Source organism: Acyrthosiphon pisum, chromosome A1, assembly GCF_005508785.2.
Source record: "Acyrthosiphon pisum isolate AL4f chromosome A1, pea_aphid_22Mar2018_4r6ur, whole genome shotgun sequence".
Lineage (NCBI taxonomy): Eukaryota > Metazoa > Arthropoda > Insecta > Hemiptera > Aphididae > Acyrthosiphon > Acyrthosiphon pisum.
In genome coordinates this window covers 28,328,253-28,346,246 of record NC_042494.1, presented here as the reverse complement: position 1 = coordinate 28,346,246, position 17,994 = coordinate 28,328,253, and the positions used below count along the sequence as shown (strand labels likewise).

The 17,994-nt window shown below is 26.9% G+C and overlaps 1 protein-coding gene across 3 annotated transcripts; it reads left to right on the top strand.

Moving 5' to 3' along the window:
- The first annotated feature begins 1,636 nt into the window (after nt 1-1,636).
- LOC100160904 lies at nt 1,637-17,477 on the top strand. Of its 3 annotated transcripts, XM_008180901.2 has the most exons (11): nt 1,640-2,021; nt 2,196-2,295; nt 8,831-9,000; nt 11,080-11,145; nt 12,282-12,349; nt 14,585-14,848; nt 14,916-15,158; nt 15,559-15,681; nt 15,786-16,005; nt 16,063-16,391; nt 16,452-17,477. In XM_008180901.2, the coding sequence occupies exons 5-11, from the start codon at nt 12,296-12,298 to the stop codon at nt 16,698-16,700; spliced, it is 1,482 nt and encodes a 493-aa protein (XP_008179123.1). In that variant the 5' UTR covers nt 1,640-2,021; nt 2,196-2,295; nt 8,831-9,000; nt 11,080-11,145; nt 12,282-12,295; the 3' UTR covers nt 16,701-17,477. The 3 variants fall into 3 exon arrangements, with proteins under 3 accessions (XP_001942734.1, XP_008179123.1, XP_008179122.1); XM_001942699.3 differs by lacking the exon at nt 12,282-12,349 and having other exon boundaries at nt 1,637-2,021; XM_008180900.2 differs by lacking the exon at nt 12,282-12,349 and having other exon boundaries at nt 1,641-2,021; nt 2,196-2,291.
- Nucleotides 17,478-17,994: the final 517 nt, after the last annotated feature.

Sequence of the window (17,994 nt, the reverse complement as noted above, 5' to 3'; positions counted from 1 at the left end):
GATTATTTAAACGCATAGAAAAGATTACTTTTCGTAGATGCGTTTTGTCTATGTTGCGCGTGGGCCAGAGAGAGAAAATGAATAGTGCGCTGACATCCTCCGAATGCCCATTACAGTGGCTGAGCCACTAGGGTGTTTGTCCACGTACATAACTCACCCGCCTACTAGCAATATAATATTTTGATAGGAGCTTATACTAGGTACTTATGTGTTACGGCTATACGGCACTACCTAACAAGGATTGAAAAAAATAATATATATTAACACGTGACATTAATCTGCACTCTAATGTATAATATAATAATAACGTTCAAACCTTTAGAGGACAAATATACATATTCCTACTCTATTATCGACGGGGTCAAATACGGTAGGTATTTATTTATTCAATATACGGACAACGGACGTGAGTACTATAACGTAATTTCAAACATTGTGAAGCAGAATATAACAAACATTGTAAAACATTATAGCTTTAAATATTAAATTGAACAAATTGAGAAAAACTAAGAGAAAATAATATATTATATTAAATAAATACAATAGATAATTAAGTATAATCAAAAACATTACCAGCAACCATTAGTATGTTAGCAGGGAGGCTTAAAATATTGGATACAATATTAAAATTGTTTGGAATCTATAGTATTAAGACAATTCATCTTATACGTATTAAAGACAGAATTTCAGGACAACCAATAGAACCTAGTAACAATTTATGAAAACATTTTGAGAGCAAAACTGCAATAGCATATGAGTATTGAGTATATTGTATATATGACGTTCACTAAGCATATTGAAAGATTAAGGACATTTAGAACATTATTAAAAAATAACCATCGGAGGTCATGTATATTAAATTTAAATGAAATAAAAACAATAAAACAATTATTTTTAACAGATTCTAGCATAGTATTTTGTAGTAGTGCATTGAAAATATTATTTAGTACCTATACTGGCTATACTATCTATATACTCAATAGTAGTAGGTAGTAGGTACCTATTATTTATCCAGATGAGAGGGCAGTTGAAACTAAAAAAAGAGAAATTGATGATTTTTAAAGGAATAGAGCCACAGTTAAGCTTAATAAAGCACAAATTGAATAACTTCATTCTTAATAATTTCTGTGTGAAAAGAAAAATTACTAGATAGTTATGACATCATGAGGCACCCCTGACCCCTCGCACAGTGCATAATGATATAAGACACGGTTATATTATCAAGTGACGATTTTCGATTTCGCCGTTGACGACTATGAACATGGGGAGGAAAGAATGGCTGCCGCACAATAATGTCTATATTTTATGAGCTGCCTGATTGCCGATCGGTATTCGGTCCAACAAAAAACGGTGCTCGTGACGCCGGGCGCCGCTTATAGCTCGGTTCGTGGTCGGGCCGGCTCGGTGGGTCGTCAGACGACGTCTGTTGACTCTGTTGTTCACCCCCGCCACCGTTCAACACCCACCAAATACCGATACCGTTCGCCGCCGGCCGGCTACCGTCGTCGCGTCGTCGCGGTCGCCGTAGCGATCGTTGCCGCCGCCGCCACCACAGCTGCAGCACACCCGCCCACCTACCCGGCGCATCATCACCATTCTCCACATATACAGTCCACTCTCCCCTCACCATCGTCACTACTCACTGGGACTAGGACGCTCACCACTTCGCGAGTCACTTGTGAAACGGTCGTCGGACAGTGCGCGTCAGCTGTGTTCCAGGTCTTGGTAGAACGATTCCAGCGACGAATAATAAAATATTAAAATAATACAATAATAAATCAATAGCAGACGACTTCGATCCCGCCGGCGGAAACTTCGCTCATAGCTCGTTGTGGTACTAGTAGTGGCTCTTTGACCCGCGTTTGAGCGTTCACCGTTGTACCTACCTACGTCACTCGCCCACACGTCTTTGGTAATCGATTCTTCGTTTGAGCGTTCAGTACCTACCTGCGATATTTGCGATAATTGCGTGCACCGACGACCCGCTACGATTTTCGGCACAGATAATATTACATCATACGGTACCTATTTGGCTAAAAATATAATATAATTTATGACGTAGTTTACGACAATATAATTATGATGTCTTATTATTTACAATACACAATAATGCAATAATATAATCTATATAATTACTGTATTTTTATTGTTTTCATAATAATAATTTAATTGTGTTTTTGATTTTCACTCCCCAGATTACAGAGCACAGTCAACGTCCCGAACAGAATTTACAATTTTACATATCTATCACGAGCGCAGTCGTTCGTCACCAATAGCATTTTGACTTCGAGGCAGGTAATTTAAAATTTTTTTTTAAATATTCAGTCTTATTCATTGTTGAGTATCGTCGAATTTCGATGTTGTATACTAATACGTAATACCATTGATTATAAATACTAGTACTACATAAACGGCCAACCTGCGTATAGTTATTAACATAATATATAATGTATCATCTATCATTAATATTCTTTTATAGTTTTATACGTTTATTTTATTTAAAATTAATTATTATTGACTTGCGGAAGATCGATTTGATTATTTGACCATTCACTCGTCATAATATGTACCTATGTGGGTATACTTATACAGTAGATATACACTTTTATGCAGTAGTGTAATGAGAGTAATTTTTTTTTCTGAGGTGGGACGAAATACAGAAAATATTTTTTACGTATTGTTTCCAAAAATATAATGTCAGATGGCCCCAGATTACGACTATGTTTTTATGCATGCCAATATTTACTTAGGAAATTCGCCAACTTAATATTATTCTGTTTTACAATTTAAAGGTATTTTATCTACCTTTAATATTATTCGTGGTGATACTGATGTCAGTATTATGTCACATTATAGCCCCCATCAGCAATTTGTAACGAACCGCTGACTTTCACTGAACGATGAAAGTACACGTAAAAATAATAAAATATCCATGTGTACAGGACTTGACGCTACAGTCGACAGCTGTTTTTAGATGTATATTATTAGTTTTAGTATTCGTTTGCTTGTATCTACGTATAGCTGCTGTGTACTGCATCATCAGTGCATTTCCTATACACATCGCGATTTCCGCACTTATATAATATTATTATACATTTAACTGAATGCCGAATAGGCATACATCATATATTATAATATTATATTGTATAAAATATAATTAAAAGTATTTTAAACCAAACAAACAATTTTTTTTTTGTAAATAACTAGTACCTTAGACGACGATGTATTTTAAGATCAATAAAAAATATAATATTTATTTTTATATTCCCAAGTGATATACCTAATATTATATGTACTAGTGAAATGTATAGTGGATGTAGGGGTTCTAAAAAACATTCACAGGTTCACAAAACATTCACATTCATGGTTATATTAATGAAGCCTGCAGTCAGTGAGAGACATTTTTAAAATATGTATAGAAATATTGTTAATTATACTAAAAAAGACTGAATGTATAATTTATAAATACAACCTTTCATTAATAAAATACAGATTATGATATATAATGTAATATACTGTATGGTGTATGCATTTTACATAGAGATTATAATGTTGGTTTGAACAAACAAATTGATTATATATTACTTAATTTTTAAGCTTACATGAAATGAACATTAATTGTTTTTCTTTATTTCTTAATTCTATGTGAAAATATTCAACTAAGCATTTTTATAAGAATATACAATTATTATTATGTATATAATGTCTAATATATGTTTGTTATTTATTATCTATGAATAATGAAATTAATTTTAAAAAAGTTTAAATTTTTTTTTTAAACATGTATTAGGTAACTAATTAAATGGAAATAATTAATTTTATATCTTTATTTTGTATTGGTTACTGAAATATCTGAACAAAATAATTTTTTTCTTGTTAAATAATTGCTAATTGACATACCTGTATGCTATAAAAAAAATGTTGCTAAAATAATATTATTCTTGCATAAATTATAAAATACAAATACTAAAAACTACCGACTAAATAATTGATGAAAAAAATGCATTTTAAATAAATATATTATATTTTGATACATACACACTGCACAGTGTGCACAATATATAGTTACCTACTAATGGTTTTTATAATTATTGACTGTTCAGTATTTTGATAGATATAATTATTATAAATAGTATTGATGTTGATTGTTGGATTTTTAGTATTTTTTACCTACTTACAACTAATCTGTTTTGAAAAATTTCTCATAACAAAACCCTTTTTAGCTGGTTAAATTAACTATCCATCTATCCGTTTTATTTTATTTTGTTTGAATTTCAAGATATTTAATTCTGCAATTTGATTAAAATTAAAATTAAATTATATAATTTTGGCACAGTGTAATTTAATCCATAATTTAGATAATGAATAATGACATAATAAAATCCACTTATTACAGTTTTTTAATTTATTTAAAATAAGATTATGTACTCATTTATATTTTAGTGGCCCAGGGCAGTATAATTTTTTAAATTATAATAATTATGATATCCTCCTATTTTATGTTAAACAATAGCTTGGTACTATAAAACTTAGTCTATATTTAATCATTTGTCGTAGTACCTCCGCTGGGAGGCCTCTACACTCAGTCTAATCTGTCGTTATTTATTTTTATTTTATTTTATTTTATTTAATTCATCAATTGTTCTTATTGTTCTATTTTAGTAACAGATTGAATAAAAATCTTTTAATAACAAAAAAAAAAAAAAAAATATTTAATCATCTAATTTATAATTGAACTAGCTACTAGTAATTGTGCCAAACTCCAAGCTTTTTTTGTTTATGTCAACCATCTAGTTATTTATAGACTTATTATTGATCAGTGAACATAATTTGTTGAATTTTTAGTGGTATAAAACAAAAAGCTAATTATTAAAAAAAAATTATTCAATTTTTGTAAATGGAAATTTTCAAATAATTTGTACACTTTAGACTTAACTTGTCAACTAGCAAATATAACTAGTTTTGTTTATTATACAGAATTTGTACAATTACGTTGATAAAATTTTAAATAGTCAGAAAAATAAAATCAATTTATTTCCAATTTTAATAATAGGTATCATTAATCTATTGATTTTTTTCAATATTTTATTAAAGTGCTTTTCCCTGTAAAGATAACAGTTCAGAATTTATTAATATGATCATAGATTAAATACAGCTATAGGTAGGTACTATATTTACTTTATGAATCATAATATAACTATTGACTAAAACTTAATGTTATTCAATGTGATTTATTGCAGTTTGCAAACGATATTTTTATACTCAGTATAGGCATTTGGCAAGTAATCTTTCTCATTGTATTAAAAAAAAAAAACAATGAGGATTATAATATATTATTTGCTTATGATAACTTTTTTATTTTTATTACTTAATTGAATAGCAGTATAGCATATTTAATATTATTATAATCTATGGTTAGTGAACATTCTTGTATAATTGTAGTAGATATGGGCATTAACAATATATTATAAAATTAAAACGTATGCAGTTATGCCATAGATAAAATATTGTCAATATAAATATAAATTATGTTCACCCATAATTTACCGAAGTAGGTGTCATAATTGTTTATTTTATATTTAAATACAATTATAATATATTGTACTATAGTTATACTATAGTTATTAACGTGGTTATTAATTTCAGAATTGTTCTTTTGAGCTTTAACTTATAACTTATAAAAAAATAGGAATTATTATGCTATTTTAAGATGTTATTATACCTATAGTACAGTTTAAATGCTATGTCATCAGATTTTTAATATTTAATTAAAAATATTATGCCAATTATTGTTAACAATAATTATAATTAAATTCATCTATTTTTAATGAGTCAACTTTTTAAATTTTTTCTGTTGTATTGTTGCAATACTGACGTAGGTAGTGATGTAATTAATACGATTATTATCCATGAAGGTAAAACATATTTATTTAAACTTGTTGATAGTTTCCATATTGACTTTTTAAGACCTGAAATATAAAGCAATTTATTGTTCGAACGTAAGTTAGGTACAGGTATACCGTGTTGGACACTAGGGTTAGTCTTATTTCGCTTATAATTCAGCACAGGATAGTTTAGAGTATTGAAGTAATATTCAATATTATGATACATTTTAAAAATATGAAAAACCATTCTGAATTTTACATCTGTACTTATTTTAAATTCAAGATTTTTAAAATATTTTTCGTTATGCTCAACTAAACTACCGACTACTGAGAACATTGGCAATGCTCAGGGTTGGATTTCTTATATTTGGAACTCACGCTTGATTATAGCCGAAAATTTTATATGTATTGTCGTACTACTCATTTATAATTTATATTTTCTAAACTCTAAAACAAAAAACATTAGGTACCAAACATTATTTTTTCATTGTCCTAACATAACCTTGTAGACTGTACTATACCCGTTGCCAGCACCTCCGTGTATGTAATTTAAGTTTATAACTCAAAATTCACTCACAAGTCACAAAGTTACAATTTTTGGTAGGTAGCAAACAAGTAGGTACCATTAAGAGGACGTAATAACCGCATGCGTTGTCCCTGTCTTACAATTAATGTAAGTACAACATAGCAAAAAACTGTTTGGCGTGGGATAGAACCACTCCCTCGGTATTTATAGTAGAATTACCAAAATTCCACAACACACGGGAACAACTTTATCTGTGTCGTAGTGTTTTTATTATTTCGATAACATAAATAAAATTAAAGTTATCAGTTTGAGAACGTTAGGAATTTTTTTTGTTTTTTCATTTAATTTTTAAAAAATATTTGTATATGTTATAAAAAAATAAAAACGCTACGGCATAGATAAAGTTGTTCCTTATGCGTTGTGAAATTTTGGTAATTCTACTATAAATACCAACGGAGTGGTTCTATCCCGCCCATAACAGTTTTTTGCTATGTTGTACATTTGTAAGACGGAGACAACGCATACAGGGGATCACGTCCTCTTAATCCTAATTGTTAATAAGTTATTAAAATGCACTTACTACCTGCTATACCTACTTACTTAACGGAGCTACGTAGCTACGAGTTTTTAGTTTATAATAATTAAATAATTATATATATTATACGATTGTCCATTGAGTCTAAACATTTTTAATTTAACGTAGTATTCATGGAATTTCAATAATGATTAATAGTATTTCATAATATTTGATACCTATTAATAATTACATTTGTTGACAATTAAATCATAAAATACGAATATAATATTATGATATAGCCCATAGACATAAATGTATATAATTGATATGTCTATGATGTTTATGATGTAGGACCTACTTACTACTTACTAGCAACTAGGTATAATAGTATTGAATATACGTACTATTAAGTCCATTATACTAGGTACATATATAAATATATAATATTATAATATAATTATAAAATCAAATAGTTTAAACATGATCTCACATCATGCTAAGCATATATGACATCAGCCGTAGAGGGGGACTCCGCAAAAACCGGTTTGTTGCCGTTTTGCATATAAACTAAAAAAATTATGTTAATGGTAGGTCAACATTTTCAGAAAAATAACTCTAAATTATCTAAGGTATCTTCAATTATTGTTTAAAAAATAAGAAAATGAAAAAATAGATTTTTTACCCCTCAATTTAATTAAATTAAAAAATAAAATATTATATGTAGTCCTTGTCTTAGTGAGTGCCTATAATAAAAAAAAAACAGATTTATGATATATTTATTATCTATCTCAGGAGATATTGCAATGGGTAAATTCTCGCGGGACATCCTGTATGTGTGTAACCTACACGTGGGTGTTAATTGTAATGATATGTGTTACGTTAAAATTACTAAAAATAAAGGATGGGTGACATTACAGTTTTGTCTCGTTTCACCGTAACCACATGTCCACAATATGTAATACGCAATACGCGTCTCAAGTAAACGACGTAATAAGTCGTTGACATTCTTTAGTATTTAAATACATAATATATATAGGTACAAGTAGTTAGTAGTTATTAATATCAATATAATTATCACGAAACGTCATAACCCAATAACCCATACATAAAAGGACGATTGTGTTCTCAGTTTCTCACCCCTTATTAAGAATGCCTATAATAATAAATATTAAATATAATATATATTTACTATAAATATATATTATATTTAAAAATATTTTTAAATAAATAGCCTACTATTTTAAAGGATCATATTATTATGAACACTGTTAACACTAAATGTAAATATACTGCAGTCAGTTCAGTTTTAAGTACTTTTCTTTATGAATTAAACATTTAAATCTTTAAAATATTGAATTAAAATATTATGATACAGGAATAAATATTATTTCAAATTGTGATTCGTATTTTGGCTACAAATTATTTTGATTTTAGTGTCTAATTCTAAGATTATGCATCTTTGATTTGATTTGTTTTTTTTTATTTTAATGTTGTGTGAACGTGGCCATCTACTTGTTATTATAATTTATTCATTGTATCTTTCCCACAAATACAAATATAATCCTATTAAATAAAATGAAACAACTTGTTGTTGTATGTACCGTTGGTAGGTACTTTTGCCAATTAAATTGGGAATCTCTGTATTTTTAACTCATAGACTGCAGAGTTATTGGTGAGTGTGAGTGCAGTTTCAAAATTAAATTTTCTAATTAAATCGTTACCTACGGGTTACGGGGCTTAAAACCAACACGGCTTTGTTTAAATTAGTTTATGTCTTTATGGTATAAAATATAAATGTATACTACTGATTACTAGGCACCTACCAATATTTAAAAAAAAAATACTTATTTATCAACAAAAAAAAATAGAACCTTTGACGTCATTCACATATTTTTTTGGCAGATTCTTTATTTGGCTGTATTTCTTCAATGGAAGGCGTAAATGCTGAAATCATGCAATCAGGTTTGCAGCGACTGTGGGCTAGGCGTCAGGGTACGATCTTAGGTCACATGCATGAAATTAGAGATGAGATATTGGATCAGGGTCAATGTGCATCATCATTTGATAACCAGGTTAGTTGATTTACGTAAAGTGTATTAATAAGTAAGTAATTATTTTTAGATTATAGGTTTAGAATAATTTAAGTAATTATTACGATAGTACGCAGGATTGAAATATTAATATCTTATTTAGATTATAATATTTATAGAGAACTCATTCGAATTTTTGACAAAATATTGTACACACATATAAATACAAATGATAAATGCATTGTACGCACATATAAAACATTTTTTTTTAATTTTCAAAAATTTGTAATAATAATAAATTAATTTAAAACAAAGGAAATTAATATATAGATATCTATATAATATACATGGATATTAAGAGGACACTCAGACACCCGTATGTGTTGTCTCCGTCTTACACAAGCACGACATACCAAATTGTCGTTCACTATTCTCAATAGTACGCTGTTGATTTTGATACTAGAGTGAAATTACCTATTATTAAACTTTTAGGTAAGAACATTATCTGGGCCTTAGCGTAGGCGATTTTTTAATATTTTAATTTTCAAGCGAGATATGATCATTTTTAATTTTTGATATTTCACATACCCTTATTTTTCTCGAAAATGAAAATATTGAAAAATCGCCCACGCAAGACCCAGATAATGTTCTTACCTAAAAGTTTGATAATAGGTCAATTCACTCTAGTATCAAAACTAACAGCTCACTATTGAGAATAGTGAACGACAATTTGCTATGTCGTGCGTGTGTACGTCAGAGACAACACACTCGGATGTAGCGTCCTCTTAAGTAATTGATATAGGTAATGATATTGTATATAAAAATAGAATGTAGAATTGTAGATAGGCATTTCAGTATTTAATTATTTATTAAATACAATTTTCATATATTAACATACCTAGGTAAACAATTTTAGACTTTAGTAGTTTAGTCAATGATTGCAATTTGCATTATCAATTTAAAATGTCAATGTTATTTTATCGAAGTGTCAAACGCAATAATAGAATTAAATATTAATTGTTGAATGATTTGAATATGATTTTATTAACCGTAAAGGTATAAAGCTATCTTTGGTACAAATTGAAGAAATTTTCATTAAAAGTCAGAACTTAGAGTATAGTAGTACTGTAGTAATTACCTATACATTTTTTAACCCTTGAGGTCCGTTTGCGACAATTCTTCGAACTGTAAGCAATTAAATATTTAGTAGGTAGTTGTTTTTTAAATATTTAATATATTAATATATTATACTATTTAGTATTAAAAATTAGACACAAAGTTGGAAATGATTTAAATCTGTGTTTATAAAATTAGATTTTAATGTTCAACAATATCCTATACTAAAAAATGTACGAATTACTTGTTTCACATGTTTAATTATAAATAAAATATATTAAAGTGCATAATAATTTATAATGTTGGCAGTAATATATATTTTTTTTAAATACCTTTGTGTATTAAAATAATTATAAGAAACATCAATCAAATAAAAATAGTTAATAGCTAACTCGACAAGATTATTAAAAATACAGTTCCTGTTTAATACAAAATAACCTAATAAATATTCTAAGGACACATTTTTAATAATAATTGAAGTGAATGTAAATTATTTAAGGTCATTAATTATAAGTATTTTTTGAACTGTATGTACTATATATATACCTGAGGCTGAGTGTAATTTTGGCTAAATGCCTAAAGTTATTGCATTTCTATAACTTTGTTTCAATTTTATGTCCACTGCTTTGGTGATAAAAATAAACTTACTAACTTTGTCCATTTGCTTACTACGTCATTGTAGAAGTAATATATTATGAGTATTTGTTGTATAAGAACATAATATATCTACATTTTCACTTTTGACATAATATAAGATGTCTACAATATTATAATGAAACAAATCAGTCATATATAATATCTTAAATAATAATGTAATAGAAAAATGCAGAATTGTGTTAAAATTAAATTTTGTTTGGTGAATTAGATAAAGAAATTTAATTTATGATTTTATAAAGTTGAAATAGTATCATTAATAAATTATATTAAGTTATGTATAAATAATAAAACATTAAATATTTTATTAATTTGTCATGATTGTAATGAACATAATTTTATTATTTTTAGCCTACTGATGGAGAATTACTTGGGGATAGAGTGAAGTCTAGAGATGAAGCTCGTTACTTAGAAAAAGTTAGTATTGTTTTTTAAGTTTATATTTTATTACATTTGGTTGGTAGGTAAATTTTTCTATAGATAAATTACAAATAGAAACATAAAAAAACATATTTTATGATTATCATTAAAAATGTAAAATATACTTATTTTTTTCTCAGTCAATAATAAATGCATATAATATATTTTGATTTTCATAGAATTTAATTTTTATTTAATAAACAATAGCAACAATAAATTATTTTGAAAATTTCATTACTAGTTTTAATTAAGCTTCAGGAAAAGCCATAAAATATCTATATATTTTATATTGTACTCGAGTATTTGAGTAATAATAATAATTGAATGCTGAGTTAGTGAGGTTTCAATGAAGCATCCTTTTTTTTTTCAAATTCATTATAATTTAAAATTTCATGTGGCTTCTCTGTACCATTATATTATTTTAAGTAAGTAGTATTTAAACAATTGTCTAGTAGTCTTTCTTTTTATTCAATAGTATACAGTCGAGTTTCTTATAGTATTCAATGTGTACATGTATTAAGGTCTATTTACGCCTCAGGCTTATTTTTTAACAAATATGAAGTTCATGAACTCCTTTTACCAGAGCCCTGTTCTTGTCAGTTCAGGGTTGGTAAGTTATTATCTCTTGGTAAGTTATTAGTATGTTAAAACAATTTTTTTCCTGTAAGTAATCACGTAAATATTATGATGCAATCTATAGATAAAAACATGAGTGCACACATTGAGTTGTTTCATTTTATTATTTAACTAAATAATAAAACATTATGTTATATCCTAATTATAACACTCATAAGTTACAACCTTCAAGTATAATTACAAAATACCAAGTGATATTCTATTATTTTTTTTTCTATACCTAGATTTCATTAATACCACTATTTAATAAAATTATAAAATTAGACTACATTTTTTTTCTCTATCCATTAAATATAAATACAAATTATATAATTACAATAGATGATGTAGCTTCTCAAATTGTGCATTTCATCAACAGAATTATTATGTAATTTGCTGTTTTGGATTATTATTATTATAATTATTATTGTTGTTATTTATTTGGATTCAACTGTCATCGATACGGTGCCTGTTAAAAAAAAAAAAAATATGTTCGCCAATGTAAATTCTGTTTACAGGACTCATCAGTTACATGCATGGTTTTTATATCCATGACGGACTCCATATTATCAGAACGAAGTTGCTTGTGAGTTTTTGTTGCGACTAAAAAAATGAAGTATTATCATGAAATACTGACCAAGTAGCTTTACTACTTACAAAACTATTTAGAAATCTATATGATTCTAAATTACAATTTACTAGGTAGATTTGTATTAATCGTATTTGTCATCTAGTATGGCAGAAACTATTTGTATGTGAATGATTTATACTAAATATATATTTTACTTGAATATTAATATAAAATACAAAACTCTCAGATTTATTTAATATCTAGATAAGCAAAAATTAAATGTTCCAAATTAAAAAAAAATTAAAACAAGTGATATACCTAAATATTGAGATTTTAAATTAACTTATTATCATAAATATATTATTTAGGTAATTGTTTAATTAAATATTTTTTGACCTTCTGAGTAATTATTAACAATGTTTTAATGTACAAATATATTTTGTTTCTTATCAGACTATTATTATGATGCAATATTTTTTACTTATTAAATAATAAGAAGTAAAACAAAAGTTAAAGTTTTATAGTTTTTTTTTATTTTTAATGTGCTTATTATATGCATTTGAGAAATTTTAATCTGAGGGTTTTGAGGAAATTAAATTTTCATAATTATAAAACCAACAATGAATGAAGATTATACACATAAGAAACATACATCTTACATTATTCAATATATTTTATTCCATATTTTTCCTAAACAAATCCTTATATAACATTATGAATTCAATTATTATACAATTATATTTGAAAAAAAACAATCAATAACTTGATTTTTGTTGTTTGTATTAAGTTTTTTTATTCAATTTATAGATTATATAGCCTATAGGCATATTATAATACATTGTATTTGTATTTATATTTTTTATTAATACCACAAAAAAAACTTAAAATTAAAATATCCACATAATTTCAAAGAATTTTGAATCATTAGGTACTATCTCTCTCTCTCTCTCTCTCTATATATATATAAATTAAAACATTAAATGCATATATACCATATATTACATAAAAAACTAAAATTATCTATACAATACTAGGTACATTATTATACTGCATTAATCTGTCTTAAATTTTCTTTTTCATTCCATAAAGTATTTTTATAATTTTGTTAACATATCAAATTAATGACTAAATTATTATAGCATCTATATAATTTAAATTTATGATTTCCTGAGACTCCCAAAGCAAGTATATAATTTTCTTTTTTTTAATTTCTCCAAACAAATCCCTATTAATGTATTTATTGTTGTTTTAAAAGAACTGTTCAAATAGTATGTAAAAAATTAATTACGTACTCAAACAATTATTACTCTATTAATGTTTTCAAAGTTAATTATTATCTATTGAATAATATATTATTTTGAAGAATAATAATTTTCATTATATTATGATATACTTACCTACAATTGTAATTAAAGATTTGTAAGAGATTAAACAAAAAAAACATATTGTTACTCCTTCATAATAATATAGGTATGTAATTTGAACTAGAATTCAAAACCATTAGAGATAGGCCTAATTGTACTAATACCTATGTGTACCTAATACTATTATTTGTTTTATCAATATATGATTCGATTTCTGGCTGAAGATTTTACTTAATTTTATGATGAAGTCATCTTTATTAGAACAATGTCTACGAGAATTGAGCTATAATTATTTTCACGTATTGTATTTTGTGAATAAAAAATAAACATGAAATATTGTAATTTTATATTGAAACTAAAAAAAAAAAAAAACATTGATAAATAATTTAAAGCATATTGCGCGCTTTAAATGTTGGTAGAAAAACATGTGTGATTGATAGACTTTAAGACTAGAAACTTACATAGTGAATCCTGAACGTGCAACAAGGAGTTATGCTGTGGGCTGTGGAGGACATTTGGAAACATGGCAATTGATTTTGGACACCATTTCACCTGCTGCTTTGTCAATGTTTTCTCTTAAATTTATCAAGACCGCTTGTTTTTCTGCCACCATCAATATTGCGTTATTGGAAACATTTTAAACTATATAACATTATCAACCGTAAATTTTAGAAATTATAATATCATTATTATATATTTTAAATTCATTTCCTTAATGCTTAAATCTTTTTCCTTTTATTTCCAATCAATCTATAACCTTCAAATTAATAATAGTTTTTTTTAGCTATAATGAATAACTAATATCTCCTTTAAAATATAAGTAGATAATTCACTTTTCCTTGTATAGATAAATATAATTGATTTTTGTTTTTTAATGTGTTTTTAGGAGCTTGCTGATACCTCTGGTCCAGAAAAAATTAATGTTCAATCTGCATTCAGCAGCTTAAAAACTGCAAATTCTAATAATTCTGATTGGAGTATTGAAGAAACTTCTGTAGTTAACTTGGATGGAGCTGAGCTCAATGATTTTCCTGCCAAATATTCAGTTCAATTATTACGACCATATGAGTTTGCTGCTGTTGGTGTCTGGATCCATCCAAATATTGTGCCTGGATTTAAATACAAAGTCCGTCCAATTGAAAATAAAGAGGTCAGTTGAACAGAAAAGTGATAGTTATAGTTAAAAATTGCTAATATGATAATTTTAATTTGTTTAGCGTACAAGGTTCTTATTTGATAACAGAGCATTGGAATTAATGAGCATTGGCCGTGGTTATTCTAGACGTTTAACATTTGAAGCTAGTCCAGGATTATTGAATGATAACGAAAATTATTTTTGGACTGATTCCATGCCTTCTGGTTATGCATTTCAAGTACATGTTGTATCTGTAGGAGACAACTTCACAGTTTTTGATGCAAACAATGTTGCTGTGGCTACAATAGAAGTCACTAAAATCCCGGTAATTTCAAATATGTTATGTTCAAAATTTAAATACATTATTTTGAGATTTTATAAAAATATTAATTTATAGTTAAAATAGCTTTTATCATTTAATTTGAAGCATTTACAAAAGTGGGAGCCTGGTAGTTTTATATTTAATTATTTTTATCTACATTATGCCAAATTTATATGTACCTAGTAACTTACCTATGAACACTTTTTTCAGTTGCTGAATTGAATATTCCCACAATAGTCAAAAATTTTAACTAATTATTATTTTGTGTGTTTGGTTTATCAAATAAATAATTAACTATCTACTTAAAATAAATTATATTTATCATTGTTATGTTTGAATACTACTGGTATTCTATACACCAAACCAATAAACATGTTTATTAATTATGATTGGTAATTTTTAGAATGCTCAGAAAGAAGTCAATCATGAAGTAATAGAGAACGGAGAGGTGAGGAAAAATGTAGAAGTCAACATGTTGTGCAAAGTAGATTGGTTCTATAAAGAAGATTCATCTGCAATAACACCAGTAAGATTGTTGTTCTTTTTAGTAAATTATGTTGGTTGTGAATCAATTTTAAACAGCCTTACATTGTGGAAATGTTTTTAATGAATTTTAATTGTTCCATTTAGGTCACTGGTATTGCTGTGGCTTCCAAACTACCACGTGGATCAGCAAAGCTTATAAAGATATCAGATGCTGCTATTGGTTTTATACCATGTCGAGGTTACACCTTAATACCGGGTGTAGATGATAAACAACGGCAATTGGTGTTAAATGGATGTAGTATTGGCGATGCACCCACTATGTATACAATGACAGGTTTAGAACCATACGAATTGCCTGTGATTGGTAAGCAACAACGCTTGATCCTGTATGGTAGTGTGCAATAACTTAACTTTTTTTTAGGTACTTATGTTGACCCAAGAATCATGCCTGGTTTTCATTATAAAGTTCGCCCAACAGGGCATAAGAATTATTTGTTTGAAGGCAATGCATTACAATTGGTCAATATTGGAATGGGATATGGAAAACGTATGACATTTAAACCTGACAGTCATAATCTTAACAATAACACCAACTTTTTCTGGAGTGATTCGTATCCAGAGGGTTATGGGTTTGAACCTCAAGCTGTATTTTGTGGCATGAAGTTTGATGTCATGGATGACACTCAGCGTATTGGTGAAGCCACAGTGTTCCGCAGTGATAATCCTCAAATTGAGGATCAACAATGTATTGTAAGGGTTGTATTAATTTTAATTTTAATATAAAATTGAAAACTATCTTTAAAATTTTAGGTAAAAAGCACAAATGGAGTGACAGTGACAAAGTACATCCATGTGGATGTTACATGTCAAGTGATGTTGAAAAGTGATAAATCTGACAATGAGTCTCATTCTGTTCGTGTTTCTGGTACTGCAGTTGTAGTCAAATACTCGAAGCAAAATGAAGCTAAATTGTTGTATATCGATAATGTGGGTCTTAGCTCTAAGCTTAACTTGGTGTTTATGAATCAAAAGTCTCATATTATTTTTCAAGCTAAATAATCACATTAGATAATTCATAAGTTCAGCTTAAGCACTCCAAGACAAGCATAGATAATAATTTTGTTCCTTTTACAGTTTATAAATGTGCCATTTTCTGTAAATGTACCTTGAGTATTTTGTATTGTTTCGTGGTTTATTGGTTTAATATTCTCAATTTATTAGACATTTGTTAAATGTTTTTTTTTTATAGTTATAAAATATTTTGTATTTTGATTTGTTTTTGGCATACAACTTACATTTTTAAATTATTGCAGGGTCTGTGTGCTAAGCAAAATTTATGAATAATTATTGGTACAGTATTCTTTGTACTGTCTTACTGTAAAAATAATTATTTGAACTGATTTGATAAATTTGATAAATAATCGATGGAGAGAGCACAAACATGTGTTTGGTTTTCAAAGTATATTATGTTAAAAGTATATTTTAATGTTTAATATTTTTTTCATCCTTCACACATTGTATAACTTTTGTGTTAAATATTTTTTTTCAGTTCTCAGTAGTTGTTAACAATTGAGACAATTTTAATTTTTATAGTAATTTTTACTAGAAAACATTTATGTATTTATTTAATTAGTATTTTATGACTGAATTCCATGTTTATTATCATAAACAATATTATATATTTATTATTATTCAAATTATTAAAATGTAATCACTAATCATATTATTTTTCTTTGGGATAATTACAAAAGAAATATGTTATACTTTATTTCAGTTTATCATGTTATCTTATAATGATTTAATGTCTTGTTCAATAAATAAAAAAAAAAAACTTAAGTCATGTGTTAAAGTATGTGGTCTGTGTTTTGGAAAGCAATGTTATTTTAGCTTGCAGTCTTCTTTAAGTAGGTAATACCGTTTGAGCAGTCCCCCTAGCCCAAATACAGCATTGTAAATTGTAATAATTTTAAATTTTAATAATGTATTATAATATGCAAGGCTGGGCAAGTTAATGATTTTTTTTAACTCAGTTAAGTTAAGTTAATATGCACCAATAACAAAAAGTTAAAAGTTAAAAGTTAATTTAACTATAGGTTAACTCAGTTAAGTTAAAAGTTAATACACACTTTTTGTTAACTTTTTATTAAGTTAAAAAAAAAGTTAATTTGTTTATACAATGCCAACATACTTAATTTTTTTCCAACCCAAAACTAAATTATAGACTATAGTGTTTATATCTTATACAGTGTTTCCATATTAGTTAAATTCAAATTATATACATTTTTTACTTTAAACAATTCACGGTAAATATTTTTTGACATGAAAACGAAATATACTGAAGTAGTGAAATATG